The 13,402-nt window shown below is 48.3% G+C and overlaps 1 protein-coding gene across 9 annotated transcripts in view; it reads right to left on the minus strand.

Annotated features, from left to right (window-relative positions):
• Positions 1-13,402, minus strand: part of SPECC1 (sperm antigen with calponin homology and coiled-coil domains 1) — a 191,382-nt gene that overhangs the window by 126,032 nt on the left and 51,948 nt on the right. For 7 of the 9 annotated variants that reach the window (XM_032498913.1, XM_032498916.1, XM_032498915.1 and 4 more), the window contains one exon: positions 5,338-5,470. The exons of the other annotated variants lie outside the window; for them this stretch is intronic. In XM_032498913.1, the coding sequence (XP_032354804.1) occupies positions 5,338-5,470 (133 nt within the window). The remainder of the gene's footprint in view (positions 1-5,337; positions 5,471-13,402) is intronic. 9 annotated transcript variants of the gene reach the window in all.

Genomic DNA, 13,402 nt, shown 5'->3' on the forward strand with positions numbered 1-13,402 from the left:
GTCCCCCTGCTGCCTGGAACAGTGCCCAGTGCACAGTGAGCACTCAAGAGTATTTGTAGACTTGGTGAGTGACTACGGGGAGGGCTGTTTCTGAAGCCAGGCACCTAAACTGCTGGTCCGGTGGGGATGCCCAGTACCGGGCAGTGTTGTGGACGAGGCTGCCATCTGGTGGCGGGACTCCTTTAGCGCTCTGGCGGGCTCTCAGCACTTCGTGGGGCCCAAGAAGAGCAGTTACGGGGTCGCAGGGAAGACTACCGCCGGCACAAGGGGCCACCCATTCCCTAAACTCCACGCCCGTCAGGTAAGACGGCAGGGCACCTGAGGGAGAAAAGGAAGCAGGTGCCCGGGCTGTACCGCAGATGCTCAGTGCTGATGAAAGCATCCGACGGGAGGAGCGAGCGCTCAGTGGGGCAGCGGGAGAGACAAAGCCACACTCGCCCACCTTCCGGAGGTTTCCTGATCTGGAGGAGAGGAGACACCATGTTCTCCTGGAGGCTGCTGTGAGGACAAGTGAGGCCGGCACGTGGCGGCACCAAGCAGGGCTGGACCACCTGCTCCCCCTGTCACCGCAGACGGCAGCAGAGGCCCGGGGGCAGATCGGGCCTGGACACCAGAACCTGGAAACACTCCTTCCTGCCCCTTCAGGCAGTGCCCGCACCGCATGCGAGCGTGACCACCCATGCAATCACTGCTACCTAAGGTGAGAGCATCTCCTCCTGCCCTAGGTTAGAGGTCCTCCGGGAGGGCAATTCCCAGGAAAATGTGCAACACAGGCTGGTCGGTCAAAGGTGTGGCTGCCGCGCGCTTAGAGCCACAACACTGCACTCTACTTTCATGACGAGAGCCTTTCCAAAGTGAACGTGTTGGAAAGAAAACCAATTATACCACCCCGTGCATTACAGAAACGTGTCCCAAAGCCAAAAGTTCAAAAACGAAGACTTGAGGGCCCTGAGAAGACTTCTGCCCCCAAGAGTCCGTGCGTAACTTAGTTACACCTCTCCTGTAGGAGGAAACCATCTACACTGCTAGCGTTGTCCTCTTTCTTTACTTTTTCTTTGCAGCTGAATCTATAGAGTTCGGCTGTGAGCCCAGTGAAAGCCCGACAGAGGTGCTGTTCCTAACGCGCTAGATCACCTGCCCCTTTGTCTCAACGGTACTGAGATGTAAGAGCCCACACTCACTGCCGGTGCCAGCACTTCCACCTCCTTCTTCTTCATGCATGACACATAAAGACAAAGTGCGATCCGATATTTCAGTGACCCCCTAAGAGCACCGTGAAGTGCAGAGACCCCGGCTGACTGCCAGCACCGCCACGCCGGCCACTGCTCTTAACGGCTTATGCCCGGGTCCAAATTCACCACGGACGCGGGAGGCAGTTTGGGGATCCCTTACCATGCACAAAAGTGCCAGCGGTCCAAAAGCTGATACAAAAATACTGAGGACTGCCTACATTTAAAAATAAAAGCTCTAGGGACAAATGTAATTTTCTAATTCAACTCGATTAAGTCAAAGGGTACCATTTCATTACAACAAAGTAGGCGGCAAACTGAATGTGAGTGGTGACTCTAGAAATAAAACTGCATCTTATGGTCCAGCAGCCCAGCACACTTTACAAAGCGCTGAGAGACCCTTGTCGTGAGAACAGCACTGTGCAGGTGATTCTGTGGTATTTCCTCAATGTGACGAGAAAGGAAGGTAATGCCCAGGGGGTGAGGAAACCAGTAAAACCGAGGTCTTTCTCTAAGATCCTGAATAAAGGGACATTAAATAATTCACCAACAAACGGTTGAGAAACACCACAAAAGGCAAGAAGAAGAGGAAGGATTTGGCTAAGGCCAAAAAATAAAGTCTAGGTTATGATTTGTATTTACTCTGTTTTTAATTATTTAAAGCAATGTATGCATGTGTTTTAAAATTTTTTTAAACAGTATAGAAGATCTATCATGAACATCTCCTTCACCCACCACTTTCAATTCCAGTAACTCTCTTCAAAGATAAGATTCCTACACCCTTCCAGAAAAAAAAGCTATGATTTCAAAAATTAAATTAATATGTATTTAAAAAGTAAAACAAATGAGGTCATACTACAGGCACCATGTTATTTTCCCCACTTAATGATCTTTCTCATACAAATCTATGGTGTCTGTTTTCCTGGCTGTGTACTATTCCACTGTACCTAAATCCCATTGTGTCTTTAGCCCTGGACTGACAGACATTTAGGTATTTCCTATATTTTACTGTTAAATAATGCCACAACTGAACATCTTGTCTACATATATAGGCATCCTTGTTCAACTGTATCAGTAGTGCTAAATGCTAAGCAGTAGAAATCCTTGGTGAAAGGTTACACGTATTTCAGATGTAGCTTGTCCTGTGCAGCAGCTGTGCTGTGTGCCGGCTCCCTCCACGCTTAATGACACCAGAAATTATCAACAGGTTTAATTTTTACTAATCTGTGAGGGGAAATTGTATATCGTCATTATTGTTCTAATCCACATTTCTTTAGCTATAAGTGAGACTTAGCATCGTCCTATTGGCTAGCTGTATTTCTTTTTTAAGTGAACTACTCATTTTTCTTCTGTACTATTTTTCTTTTCCTTACTGATTTATACAAACTCTTTGTAAATAAGTCCTGTTACGTGTATTGCAAATAACTTCCTCTTTTTAACCAAGCAGTTTTTAATATTTATGTGACTTCTCACCATTTCCTTTACGGATTCTGTGTTTGTTCCAATTTAGAAAGGCCCTTCCAAGGCCAAGACTACAAGCTGATTCTCTGATGTTTTCTCTTTGTACTTTCATGGCTTCACTTTTTAATATTTAAATATTTAATCTATTTGGAATTTATTTGGATGAGAAGAATGTGATAGGGACCCCAGCTTCATTTTTCCCGAAAGACCCAGTCGATCACTAGTTTTGAGTGAATTATCTGTCCTGATATAAAATGCCGCCTTTATCCTACACGAAATCCTCCAGCGTGTTTGGGACTTTCTCCACCGTTCCCCTGAAGGGCCTGTTTCTTCTCCAGTTCCAAGATGCTTCAGTTAGTCCCCTGATCAGTATTTTTCTGAAATTTCCTGGTTCTTCTAGAGTATTTGTTCCTCTAGGTCAGGGTTTGTCAGGAGCCGCACTGTTGACACTTAGGGCTGGACCTCTCTTGGCTGTGGGATTTCGGCTGCAGCCCTGACCTGTGCCCAGTAGGTGTCAGTATCACGCCAGGTGTCTGCAGGCCGGCCTGGGGCGGAGGGCAAAACCGCGCCCAGGGAGGTGTGCGTTTTACGTAACCCCGTTTTACCATTTTATCAGTGCTTCTACTCCCAAATTCCCACTGACATTTTAATTGGGATGAAAATGGATTCACAATCATTTTGACATCTTCATTAGAGTTAACATATTATACTCACTAAATTTAATCTTAATTACATTTTATCTTCTTAGGCAAGAACTAACGTATATCCTTCTACTTATTTATGTCTCTTTTACGTCCTTCAAAAGGGTTTTAGGATTTTTTTTTAATGTCAGCTTTTCTAACATTAAATTTATTATTTTATCTTTTTTGCCCCTTTATGATCCCAGTGGGATCATTTCTTACGCGATCATCTTTTCTGAGTAACCACTGACGGGAAAGCCACTGATATCTCACATTCTGTGGCCACACTCTGAACTCTTCCTGTAGCTAATAGATTTTCAGGACACTTTAGGTTTTGTCCTAATGATGCAACTTCCAGGAAATTCTAAGCCTCTTTTCTAAGCATACAGTGCTATTATCTGCCTAAAACTATCATCTTGTATCTGATTCATTTCCAACATTTACACACTTCCATAGCTGTGCGGCTTCACTGCCGTGGTTAATACCTGTGGGAAAACCTAGATGGCAGAGGTCACAGTGGACAACTTTGAATCGTTCTTGATTTTAATGGAAACACTTCTAGGACTTCACCCCTGAGCACACTGCTGGCTTTGGCTTGAGATACAGACATTTCACATCACCAAAGAAGCAGCCATACATTTATCGTCTACCAGGAGTTTGCTTTGAAATCAGGAAGAGTGCTGATTTTGTCAAATACATCCTCCACCTCTAGCAGGATGACCACAGGCTTTTCTTCTTTTGTCTATTAATACTGCAGTGGTGGATTCGACTCCTGAATTCCCTAGGAAGTCATTTGAGATGGCAGAAACCCCGGCGGCTGTGATGTGCACTGCTATTCTTTAATTTATGGTTGAGTTCTATTTGCTAAGATTTTCATCTCACACTTTTGCATCAACATTTGAGAGCGAGATTCCCCTCTTAGTTTTTCATGGCACTTTGTTAACTTTCAGAACCAGTGTTAGGCTGGCTTGATAAAAATAAGTTGTACTTTCATGTGTCGTATTTTAAAAACCAAACGTGTGTATATTTAGTATGAAAGCAGTCTTTCAAAAAGTAAAACCATTATATAGAAACATGAGGCCATTTCCCCTGCATCCTAAAAAAAAAAGTCACTTACACTCTTTACAGATTCAACTTTTCAAACACTGAATAAATTAAAACATACCTTTGGAAAGCGAACCTGGATTGAGATAGTTTATGTATAAGTGCAAAAATCGTAAGTATGCTACCATTCAACCCCTATTATAAGTTAGTAACGACGTGTTTCAGCTGTTTCCCCGTCTTAGACAATTGAGCAATACGTTATGATTATTAATTGAGCTGCATTATGAGTTTGACTTCATGGGAAGCCTGACTTTCTTATCTAAGTGCTGCAGGAGAAAATTAAATACGTTCTTTGATGTTTTAAGTTTCCTACACTCTGACCTCAAATAGAATGGTTTAAAAAAAAAACGCTTTCTGTTTCTCGAAACCTTAGTAACACTGGGAAAGGCCAGGGGTTCCAGCAGCCCCTGGCGTCTAGGTGACACTGCGCAGCCTTCTGCGAGGGTCTTCCCGGTTTTCACAGGACCCAGGACGGACGCGGGGCCCCGGGCCTCCCGACTCACTCACCCACTGGCACGTGCAGCTCCGAGGCAGCCCCAGACCCACACCACCCTGCCTGGACCTCAAAGAACGCGACACCTGCAATGTGACGGGTGACTGGAGGGACTGAGGGAAGCACACAGCTCCCGCTGCCTTTTTGTTCAGTTTTGCCTGTCTCCCCATGAGATGTGAAATTCCTGCATAGGGAATGTGGTGGCCTAAACAGTTCCCAGCCCAGAGTAAGTGCCCAGTACAGGCCTCATGAGGGAGGGGCCGTGAATCTCTGATGTGCTTTCAAATGGACAAGAACCCGGGTCTCTCCTGCCTGGGTCTCTCCAGCCTGGATCCCTCCCACCTGGTCCCCCCGACCTGGTCCCTCCTACCTGTGCTCCTCAGGCGGCTCTCCGTGAGCTCGGAGATGGCTCCGGACGTGGTCGTCTTTTTCAGCCGAACCGCCCCAGGGGCGGCAGCAGCCCCTGGCTTGTTGAGCATGTCCTCACTGCTGGCCCTCTTGAGCTAAGAGACAGGCGGAGGGAGAGAGGGAGCGTGAAGAGGTGCACTTTCGGGAAGGAGCACCGTAAACCAGGACGCGGCGAGCATCCCGCCTGCCCGGCGGCGGCCCAGCCTCAGGACCTTGAGCAGCAGGATGGCGTGAAGGGAAAGGCGCAAAGCTGGACACGCCCGCCGCGTCCGCCCTTCGCAGGCCGGAGTGCGAGCCGCTGTCACTGCCTCAGAGAACCCCAGCAGGTGGTGGGTGGGTGCTGCCCGTTACTCACACTTCAAATAATGAGGTTTTAAAAAAAAAGTAAAAGAAGGGCACCGGTGAGAAAAGAACTATATGTGCACAGCAGGCAGGGTAGGGCGATGCATAAGAAACTCAAAAACAATAAAAAGTAGTGCAAACACATACGTCTGGAGGAGGGAGAGGAAAGAGGTGGGAGACCTGAACTCCAAGCACCGCACACGACCTCACAGGCGCACCACGTTCAAAGAGAGGAAAGGGGCTGTTTGGGGGCCGGAAGGACACTGTTGGCGACAGCAGAACGAAAGCAGGGCCCCTCCGGTCCTTTTCTGCCTTCTTCGCTGTCATGGGAGGCACAGAACAAACATTTGCTGAAAGGGTCTGAAGTGCAAGAAGGGTCCCCTGCCCCTAGATGAGCTCAGCTGTCACCCAGGTACGTTATACCTAAGGTTAATGAGAAAACCACAGATCGGTTCTCATAACTGTTGTAAGTCCTCTTTAAGGAGCACCGTGCAGAGGAGTCGTTCTAGGAGATGGACAGCGGGACGCCCGGAGCCACCACAAGCCTGACGTCTGGAGAAACAGCGCGAACGCCCTCAGATCAACGGAGACGCGGGGCGGGCAGCCTGGCGCCCCACACGGGCCACGGGCCCTGCTCCATCCATCCCGCTCTGCAGGCTCCAGGTCATTTTCTGAAGATTAGGGGTCTAAATATTCACACAATTAAAAAAAATTTCCACTTTCGTAGTTTTTTTTAATTGAAGTACAGTTGATTCACAGGGTTGTGTTAATTTATGGTGTCCAGCACAGTGATTCAGTTACACACATATATACACTCTTTTTCATTATAGATTATGACAAGCTATTGAATATAGTTCCCTGTGCTGTACAGTAGGACCTATTTTGTATATAAATAGTTTGTAAACATTTTTCACTTTTGCATTGTTTAGATTTCAGGGTATCATCACCTATCCTCCAGAATGGCTTAAAAGAGGAGAAAAATACTAAGCATTGATAAAGTCAGGGAGCAACCAGAACACTCCTGGTCTGCGGGAGCGAGTACAGCCTGGTAAAGCACTCTGGAAAATGGACAGGATCTACCCCAGCTACATATTTGCATCCTGTGATTCGGCAAACCCACCCTCCACCCAAGAAAAGTGAGTACACAGATTCCTCAAAAGAATGTTCACAGCAGCTTTATTTACAGCAGCCAGACCTAGAAAACCCAAACGTTCTTCAACAGAAGGAGTAAATTAAATCATGTCACAAAATACGATGGAGACTACATTGCAATTAAAAAAAAGTTACTGATATGCTAATGAGTAGGAGGGTCCCACAGACACCATGCTAAGTGAAAGACACCAGACACAAAAGAGCATATTCTGCCTGATTCCACATACATGAAGTTCAAGAAAGGACAAAATCAAGTGATGGCGATGGACGTCAAAACCGCAGTGAACCCTGGGAGAGTCAGACAGAAGGAAAGTTCTGGGGCGCTGGAACGCTCTGTTTCTTGCTGGGTGGTGGGCACACAGATACAAGCACATGTAGAAATTCAGTGAGGTTACAGCTAAGACTAAGATGAATGCACCCTACACACCGCTTTGTAAGTACGTTTGATAAAAAAGAAAAAGAAGAAGAGAACTGGAGGATGTGTTAGACCGGGGCAAAGCCCCAGCGCCCCCCGCAGACTGCTGGTCCAGGGCTCCCCCATTGTTCTTTACATTTTTTATTGTGGTAAAATATACATGACACAAAATTGATCCTGTTAACCATTTTGAGTGTACAGTTCAGGGGCATGAAGTCCATCACACAGTGTGCAACCAGCACCATCATTCGTCTCGAGAAGCTTTTCATCTTCCCAAACTGAAACTACCCACTACACATTAACTCCCCACAGCTTACTTTTTAAGAGAGAAAAAATATTCCAATAAAAGTCAGAATATTAGCCAAGTAATCCTAGTCGAGATCTTTAAACAAAAGATTATTTTTTAAAAAAATTTATTTTTACCAAAGTATAGCTGATTTACGATGTTGTTTTAGTCTCTGGTGTACAGCAAAGTGATTCAGTTATACGTATATGTATATACATACACTTTTTCAGATTCTTTTCCATTATATGTTATTATAAGATGCTGAATGTAGTTCCCTGTGCTGTACAGTAAGTCCTTGTTGTTTATCTAATTTTTTGAAAGATTTTATTTATTTATTTTTAATGGAGGTGCTGGAGATTGAACCCAGGACCTTGTGCCTGCTAGGCACGCCCTCTACCACTCAGCTGTACCTCCCCTGTTTATCTAGTTTTTAAACACATTTATTGTGGTATGATTCCTGAACAGCAAACTACACGTATTTCAGATGTACAGCAAACGATTATTTTTTAAAACAAATGCTAATACTGACGGGATAATCTGTGTGCGCTCGCTTGCTGCTGCTTGTTGTCCACATAACCACACTGTCTGGCCACCTGCCCAGGCGCTGTATCGCAGCGTTTACGTGTGTTTGCAGGGGTGGGGGGAGGCAAAGGAGGGCTTGGGATGTGGGATTTCTACATACAAGGTGTCCAGCCATCTTGTGGGAGGCAGGCCGAGTGTGGGTAAGGGTGTGTGCGCCCAGGGCTCCCAGACAGGCTGCTCTACCTCTTCCCACCCGCGAGACACAGGAAATGAGCTGGGGGGTGCTCAATTCTAAAAGGGAGAAAATCAGACATGCACCTCTAGGTTTGTGACCTTCATTAAGAGCACAATAAATAGTGGCCACAACCACCACCACCACCATCATCACCATCGCCACCTTCATCACCACCACCTCCATCACCACTGCCACCACCACCACCATCATCACCACCTCCATCACCATCACCACCACCACCTCCATCACCACCACCACCTCCATCACCACCACCACCATCAACACCACCTCCATCACCACCATCACCACCACCACCTCCATCACCACCACCGCCTCCATCACCACCACCACCATCACCACCACCTCCATCACCACCACCATCACCACCACCATCACCACCACCTCCATCACCACCACCATCACCACCACCACCATCATCACCACCACCACCTCCATCACCATCATCATCATCATGTTACAACTGTGGGAACTTCGGCCTGAGCCATTTCCTGGTGCCCCTCCCATGATGCTTCTCTGGACTGGTAGCATCTTTATATTTACAAGCAAAAATCTGGAACCAGATCATGGGGTACTGTGCTGTATTAGAAATGAGGCACTGATTAGCGGTGGGGCCCTGGGCAAGTGATTATCTAGGAACTCAGTTTTCTCACCTAAAAAAATAGAAGAACTTGATCAAGTCACTTCAGGTCCTTCTCACTGAGTAAGTCTCAGTGGTTATACTAGATTTTATTGACTTATTTCTGCTGAAAGCATTTGTTGATCAGGCTTGTTGCGTATCGTACCCTCATAAAGCTTTTGCTCAAAGCCCAAGTACTGCAACAATACAGCAATGACAACATCCCATGCTCTGGGCTTATAAACTGGAGCCCGTGTGTGCCCGTCACCCATCCGTTCACCACCACAGGGGCTGCCTCTGAACCCCCCTTAAATCGGAAACACCACACTGCTAAGGGCGCCTGTGATAAAAGCCAAGTATTATAGTACCTGGTGAATGTAACCTACATTTCAAACACGTTGAATTTTGACCCTTAATCCTAAGGCAGACTTTAAATTCATTCCACAGACAATATGGAAATGCCCTGACTAATAACCTCGGGTCTGGCTGAAGCAGCATTTCACACCTGAAGAATGTGACACGGGAGATCCTGAGGGAACTCCCTCCTCCCCTCCCCAGCTCCTCGGGCCACCTCCCTCATCCTTAGAGTCCCGTGGACTAGGGAGGCGAGCCTAAATATCAGATGCTGTTACCAGTTTAAAGGTTCAAGGGCATTTCAGCCGTTGAATAGCCTTTCGTGTCTGATTTCATCAGGTGTGAGAACAAGGAAGAAGTGGGTGGGGAGAGTCGGGGTCCCAGGGAGAGGAAGGAGGGCGTCCCGGAGAGTCCCTAGTGACAGAGGCAGGTACTCGGGGCGAGGTGGGACCTCCAGATTCCCCGAGGCCTGGGCGATGAGGAGGAATTTGGACTTGGTGAGAAGAGAGTGGAGATGCTGGTGTGTCTGAAGCCAGGTGAGTGACGTAGCTAGGTCTGTGCTGGGGAGACCCCTGTGTGAGCAGGACCAAAGCAGGGAGGGGCGGGGGGGGGAGGCAGCCAGGGAGGGCACATGGGGGAGGCAGAAGTAGGGCAACGTTGAGTTCTGTTTGGACGATGAGGATGACAAGCCCATCTGGGGGTCAGGGGCGGAACTGAGGGCACTGGGGAATGAACACGAGCTGACGGCACAGGGCACCGTGGCCTCTTCTCGTCCCTTACCCAGAGAATGTGGTTTCTTCTCCTTCAAACCACAGCTCTACCATGTGCAGCACAGCTTGGTAGCTAAGGACAAGACCTCTAAGTCCAGACAGAATCCTGAGTTTGAATCTTGGTTCTGCCTCTTCTGAGCTGTGTGACCTAGGGCAAATCACTTTACCTCTCTGTGCTTTGGTTTCTTCACTTAAAAAACAGATATAGCAATGGTCCCTACCTCAGAGCAGTCAATGGGTTAGCCATGTAACGTGCTTAGAAGAACAGTGTCTGCACAGTAGCATGCTTTTAATAGACAGCGGCTATTATAATAAGTAGTGCAAATCACATGATTGTTTTTACCATTGTTATCCTATCAAAGTTAAATCCCAATTAAAGCAAGCACGAGAAGGGAGTGTTTTCAGAAAAGATTAAGGCGATGCCACAGGGGTTCCAGGGGGCACAGTGGAACTTTAAAGCAAGTCACCAGCCTCCCTGGACCTCGGACCCTTCATCTGATGAGCTCATTTAATAACAATGTCCCGGATACATTCACAGTGTGTCTGCTTATGAAGGACCGGGCACAGTGGGGACAGCAGATGCTCTACATGCTACCGTGCCAAGCAGAAATGAAATACACAAAACACGCTGGCGCAGGACGCCTGCTGCACAAATGACAGCTGCTCCGGAAAGTTCTGCCGCTTCTGCGCCCCCTGCGGCCCCGAAGCCCACTTCCGAGTCCCATGTTACCAGCCGCACCCCATTTACTCTGCTTCTTCTTGGACTTCGGGGTCCCACTTTGTATTAAAAGATCTGATCCCGTCCTGTCCAGGCAAAAGGACTAAGGAGACGTGATCCAGGCCAGTGTCGTGCCGTGCCCCTCCTGCATAGCACGGGGCGTCTGGGTGACAGCACAGCTTTTCCAGGGAGCTTCCGTGCCCCTGCACCTCCCGCGCGGAATTCCAACTCAGAAAGACTCCCTGCTTGGAAGGTTTCCCAGAGGGAGGACACACAGACCCCAGGCTGATGCCACCCGTCCTCCAAGGCAAACAGCTGAAGCCGCTCTTACCGCACGCCCATGTTTTGGAGGCAACGTCAGACGCAGAGAGCTGGCCGTGTCAGCCACTCAGTCTGGTTCCTTGTCTACTTGGAGCTGCATTCTCGGCTTTGTTTCCCGGGCATCGGATGCAGCCTCAGCACAATTTGAGATTTTTTGGTTTGTCACAGAAGATCTGTACCAATGCGTCGGTGTTGCTTTGATATGTTTAATAGATCTTTTTCACTAACGATTTCACTGATATTTAAGCTAAGGAGCACCTGCACAGGAAAGCTCACAGAAGGAAAATGTTTAGACAGCTCACAGAGGAATGCAACTAAGAAATGTCTCTCAGTTCCACCAAGGGGGGCTCGGGGAATTTAAAGCTGTAAAATCATCACACGGGACACAATCCCAGCTTTAAAGGTGGTTTAAAGGAGTGGTTCTCAAACCTGAGGGTCCGTCAGAACCCTTGGAGGGTCTGTTAAAATGAAGGGGCTGCCTGCCCGATCCCAAGCCCCAACCCCACCTCCACCACCACCACCAAGCCTCTGACTCCCTAGGTCTGGGGTGGGGCCTGAGGATTTGCATTTGCTGACTTGCCGGCTGGGGACCACACCTTGAGAACCAAGTGGTTTAGAGCAGCACCGAAGATGGGAATATTATTATACGGGCCACATGCCTGCATTTATACTATCTCCATAGGAACAGTAAGAAAGAAAAAGTTTAAGTGAAACAGGTAAAATTAATTTTAATTATGATATATTTTCTCAACCCTATATATTCAAAATACAATCAATCAACATAAAACATATTAATGAGATGTTTTACGTTTTCCGCACTCACTCTTCAAAATCTGGTGAGTCTTTGGCACTCAGGGCACGTCTCAAGGGCTCGCTGCCACACGTAGCTGGTGGCTACTGCTTTGGGGGCGCAGGTATAGAGCGCTCCCTCCCCAAGAAAGATGACGGACCAGGTCCCCCGGATGCGTGGAGAACATGCCTAAACTGTAGGACTCCACTTTCTGGGGCCCCTGACCCCAGGACACAGGAGATGGGGCGGGGTCAGTACATGACTCACACCCAGCCAAGCAGAAACCTTTCCCAATTTATCACCTGTTGTTTGTTTGTTTCTAACCAATCTGAAGCCAAGAAGCAGCCAGGCCTTGGAAGGCCTAAGCCTGCTGGCAGCCGCGCTCTGCACCACACACAGGGGACAGAGAAGCCGAGATGGGTGACCCAGAGTCCTGGGTGTCCTGTTCCCTGGTCCCGGCCCCTCTGTGCTCCGGTCTTGCACATCCGTCCTGCACAAGGTGACCTGCGCAATATACTTCTCTGCTGAAGCCAATGTTCTGTCATTTGCGACGGAGAGTCCTGACTAACAGACGTGGGCCTTCTACACGGCCAGCGGGACGTGGCCTGTCTGAATCAGAGCCCTGCGGGTGCTGGCCTCCCTGTGCTAGGCCCGGGTGACACAGGAAGATTCACGTAGTCCCCTCCCCCCAACCCTGTCCCATCTGGGCTCCCGTCCCCCTCCCTGCTCTCTGGTGGCGACACGGCTCCGGCCAGTATCTCGGGTAGGGCATTTCATTCTACTTCTGGTGCATTTAGTTTCGTTTTCCTATTTGGGGGCCACTTAAAACATGTGTCTCCATCTTCCGTAAAGTGGTTATAGTAAGACGTTAGCCGTGGCGTCCAGCAGGGGGCGTGGTGCTCCGGTGCGGTTCCACTTCTCTGCCTGCGGGTTTCATCGTAAAGCACTGGGGGAAATCGGCTTGTTCTCCTGCCCACCGACGTTTTTTTCTCTCTTCTGTTCTCCGGGCTTTTTCTCTTCTTCCTCCACCCGCAGGGTGGAGAGGGGAGGCCGGTCAGAGCAGGGGAACACGGCCGGGGCCAGGAAGGGGCAGGGGCCTCCAGCTGTCCGCGCCGCCGCCCCGAACCCCGTCCTCCTCTTTCACAGAACTGGGCCTGGAGGTCCGAGAACCAGAACCAGAGCAGAGACTCTCCACAAGGGTATTCGCTTTCCCCCCGACATTTCCCCCGTGGAACAAGTTCCCGAAACGCACGCCCGTCAGGGGGCAGAAGTGGCCACCTTGTCATCGTCTTTAGGAAACACACCTGAGCTCCAGACCATTCTTTTTTAAACTGCTTTTAAAAATACTTTAATATATTCCAGAAGCTCTAAGGCTCTGTTATGGGGGAAATGTAGGTATTAATCTAAAATCTAAATTACCACTATATATAAAAACAGATAAAAATCAAATTCCTCCCGTATAGCATAGGGAACTATATTCAATAT

Source organism: Camelus ferus, chromosome 16 (genome assembly GCF_009834535.1).
Source record: "Camelus ferus isolate YT-003-E chromosome 16, BCGSAC_Cfer_1.0, whole genome shotgun sequence".
Classification (NCBI taxonomy): domain Eukaryota; kingdom Metazoa; phylum Chordata; class Mammalia; order Artiodactyla; family Camelidae; genus Camelus; species Camelus ferus.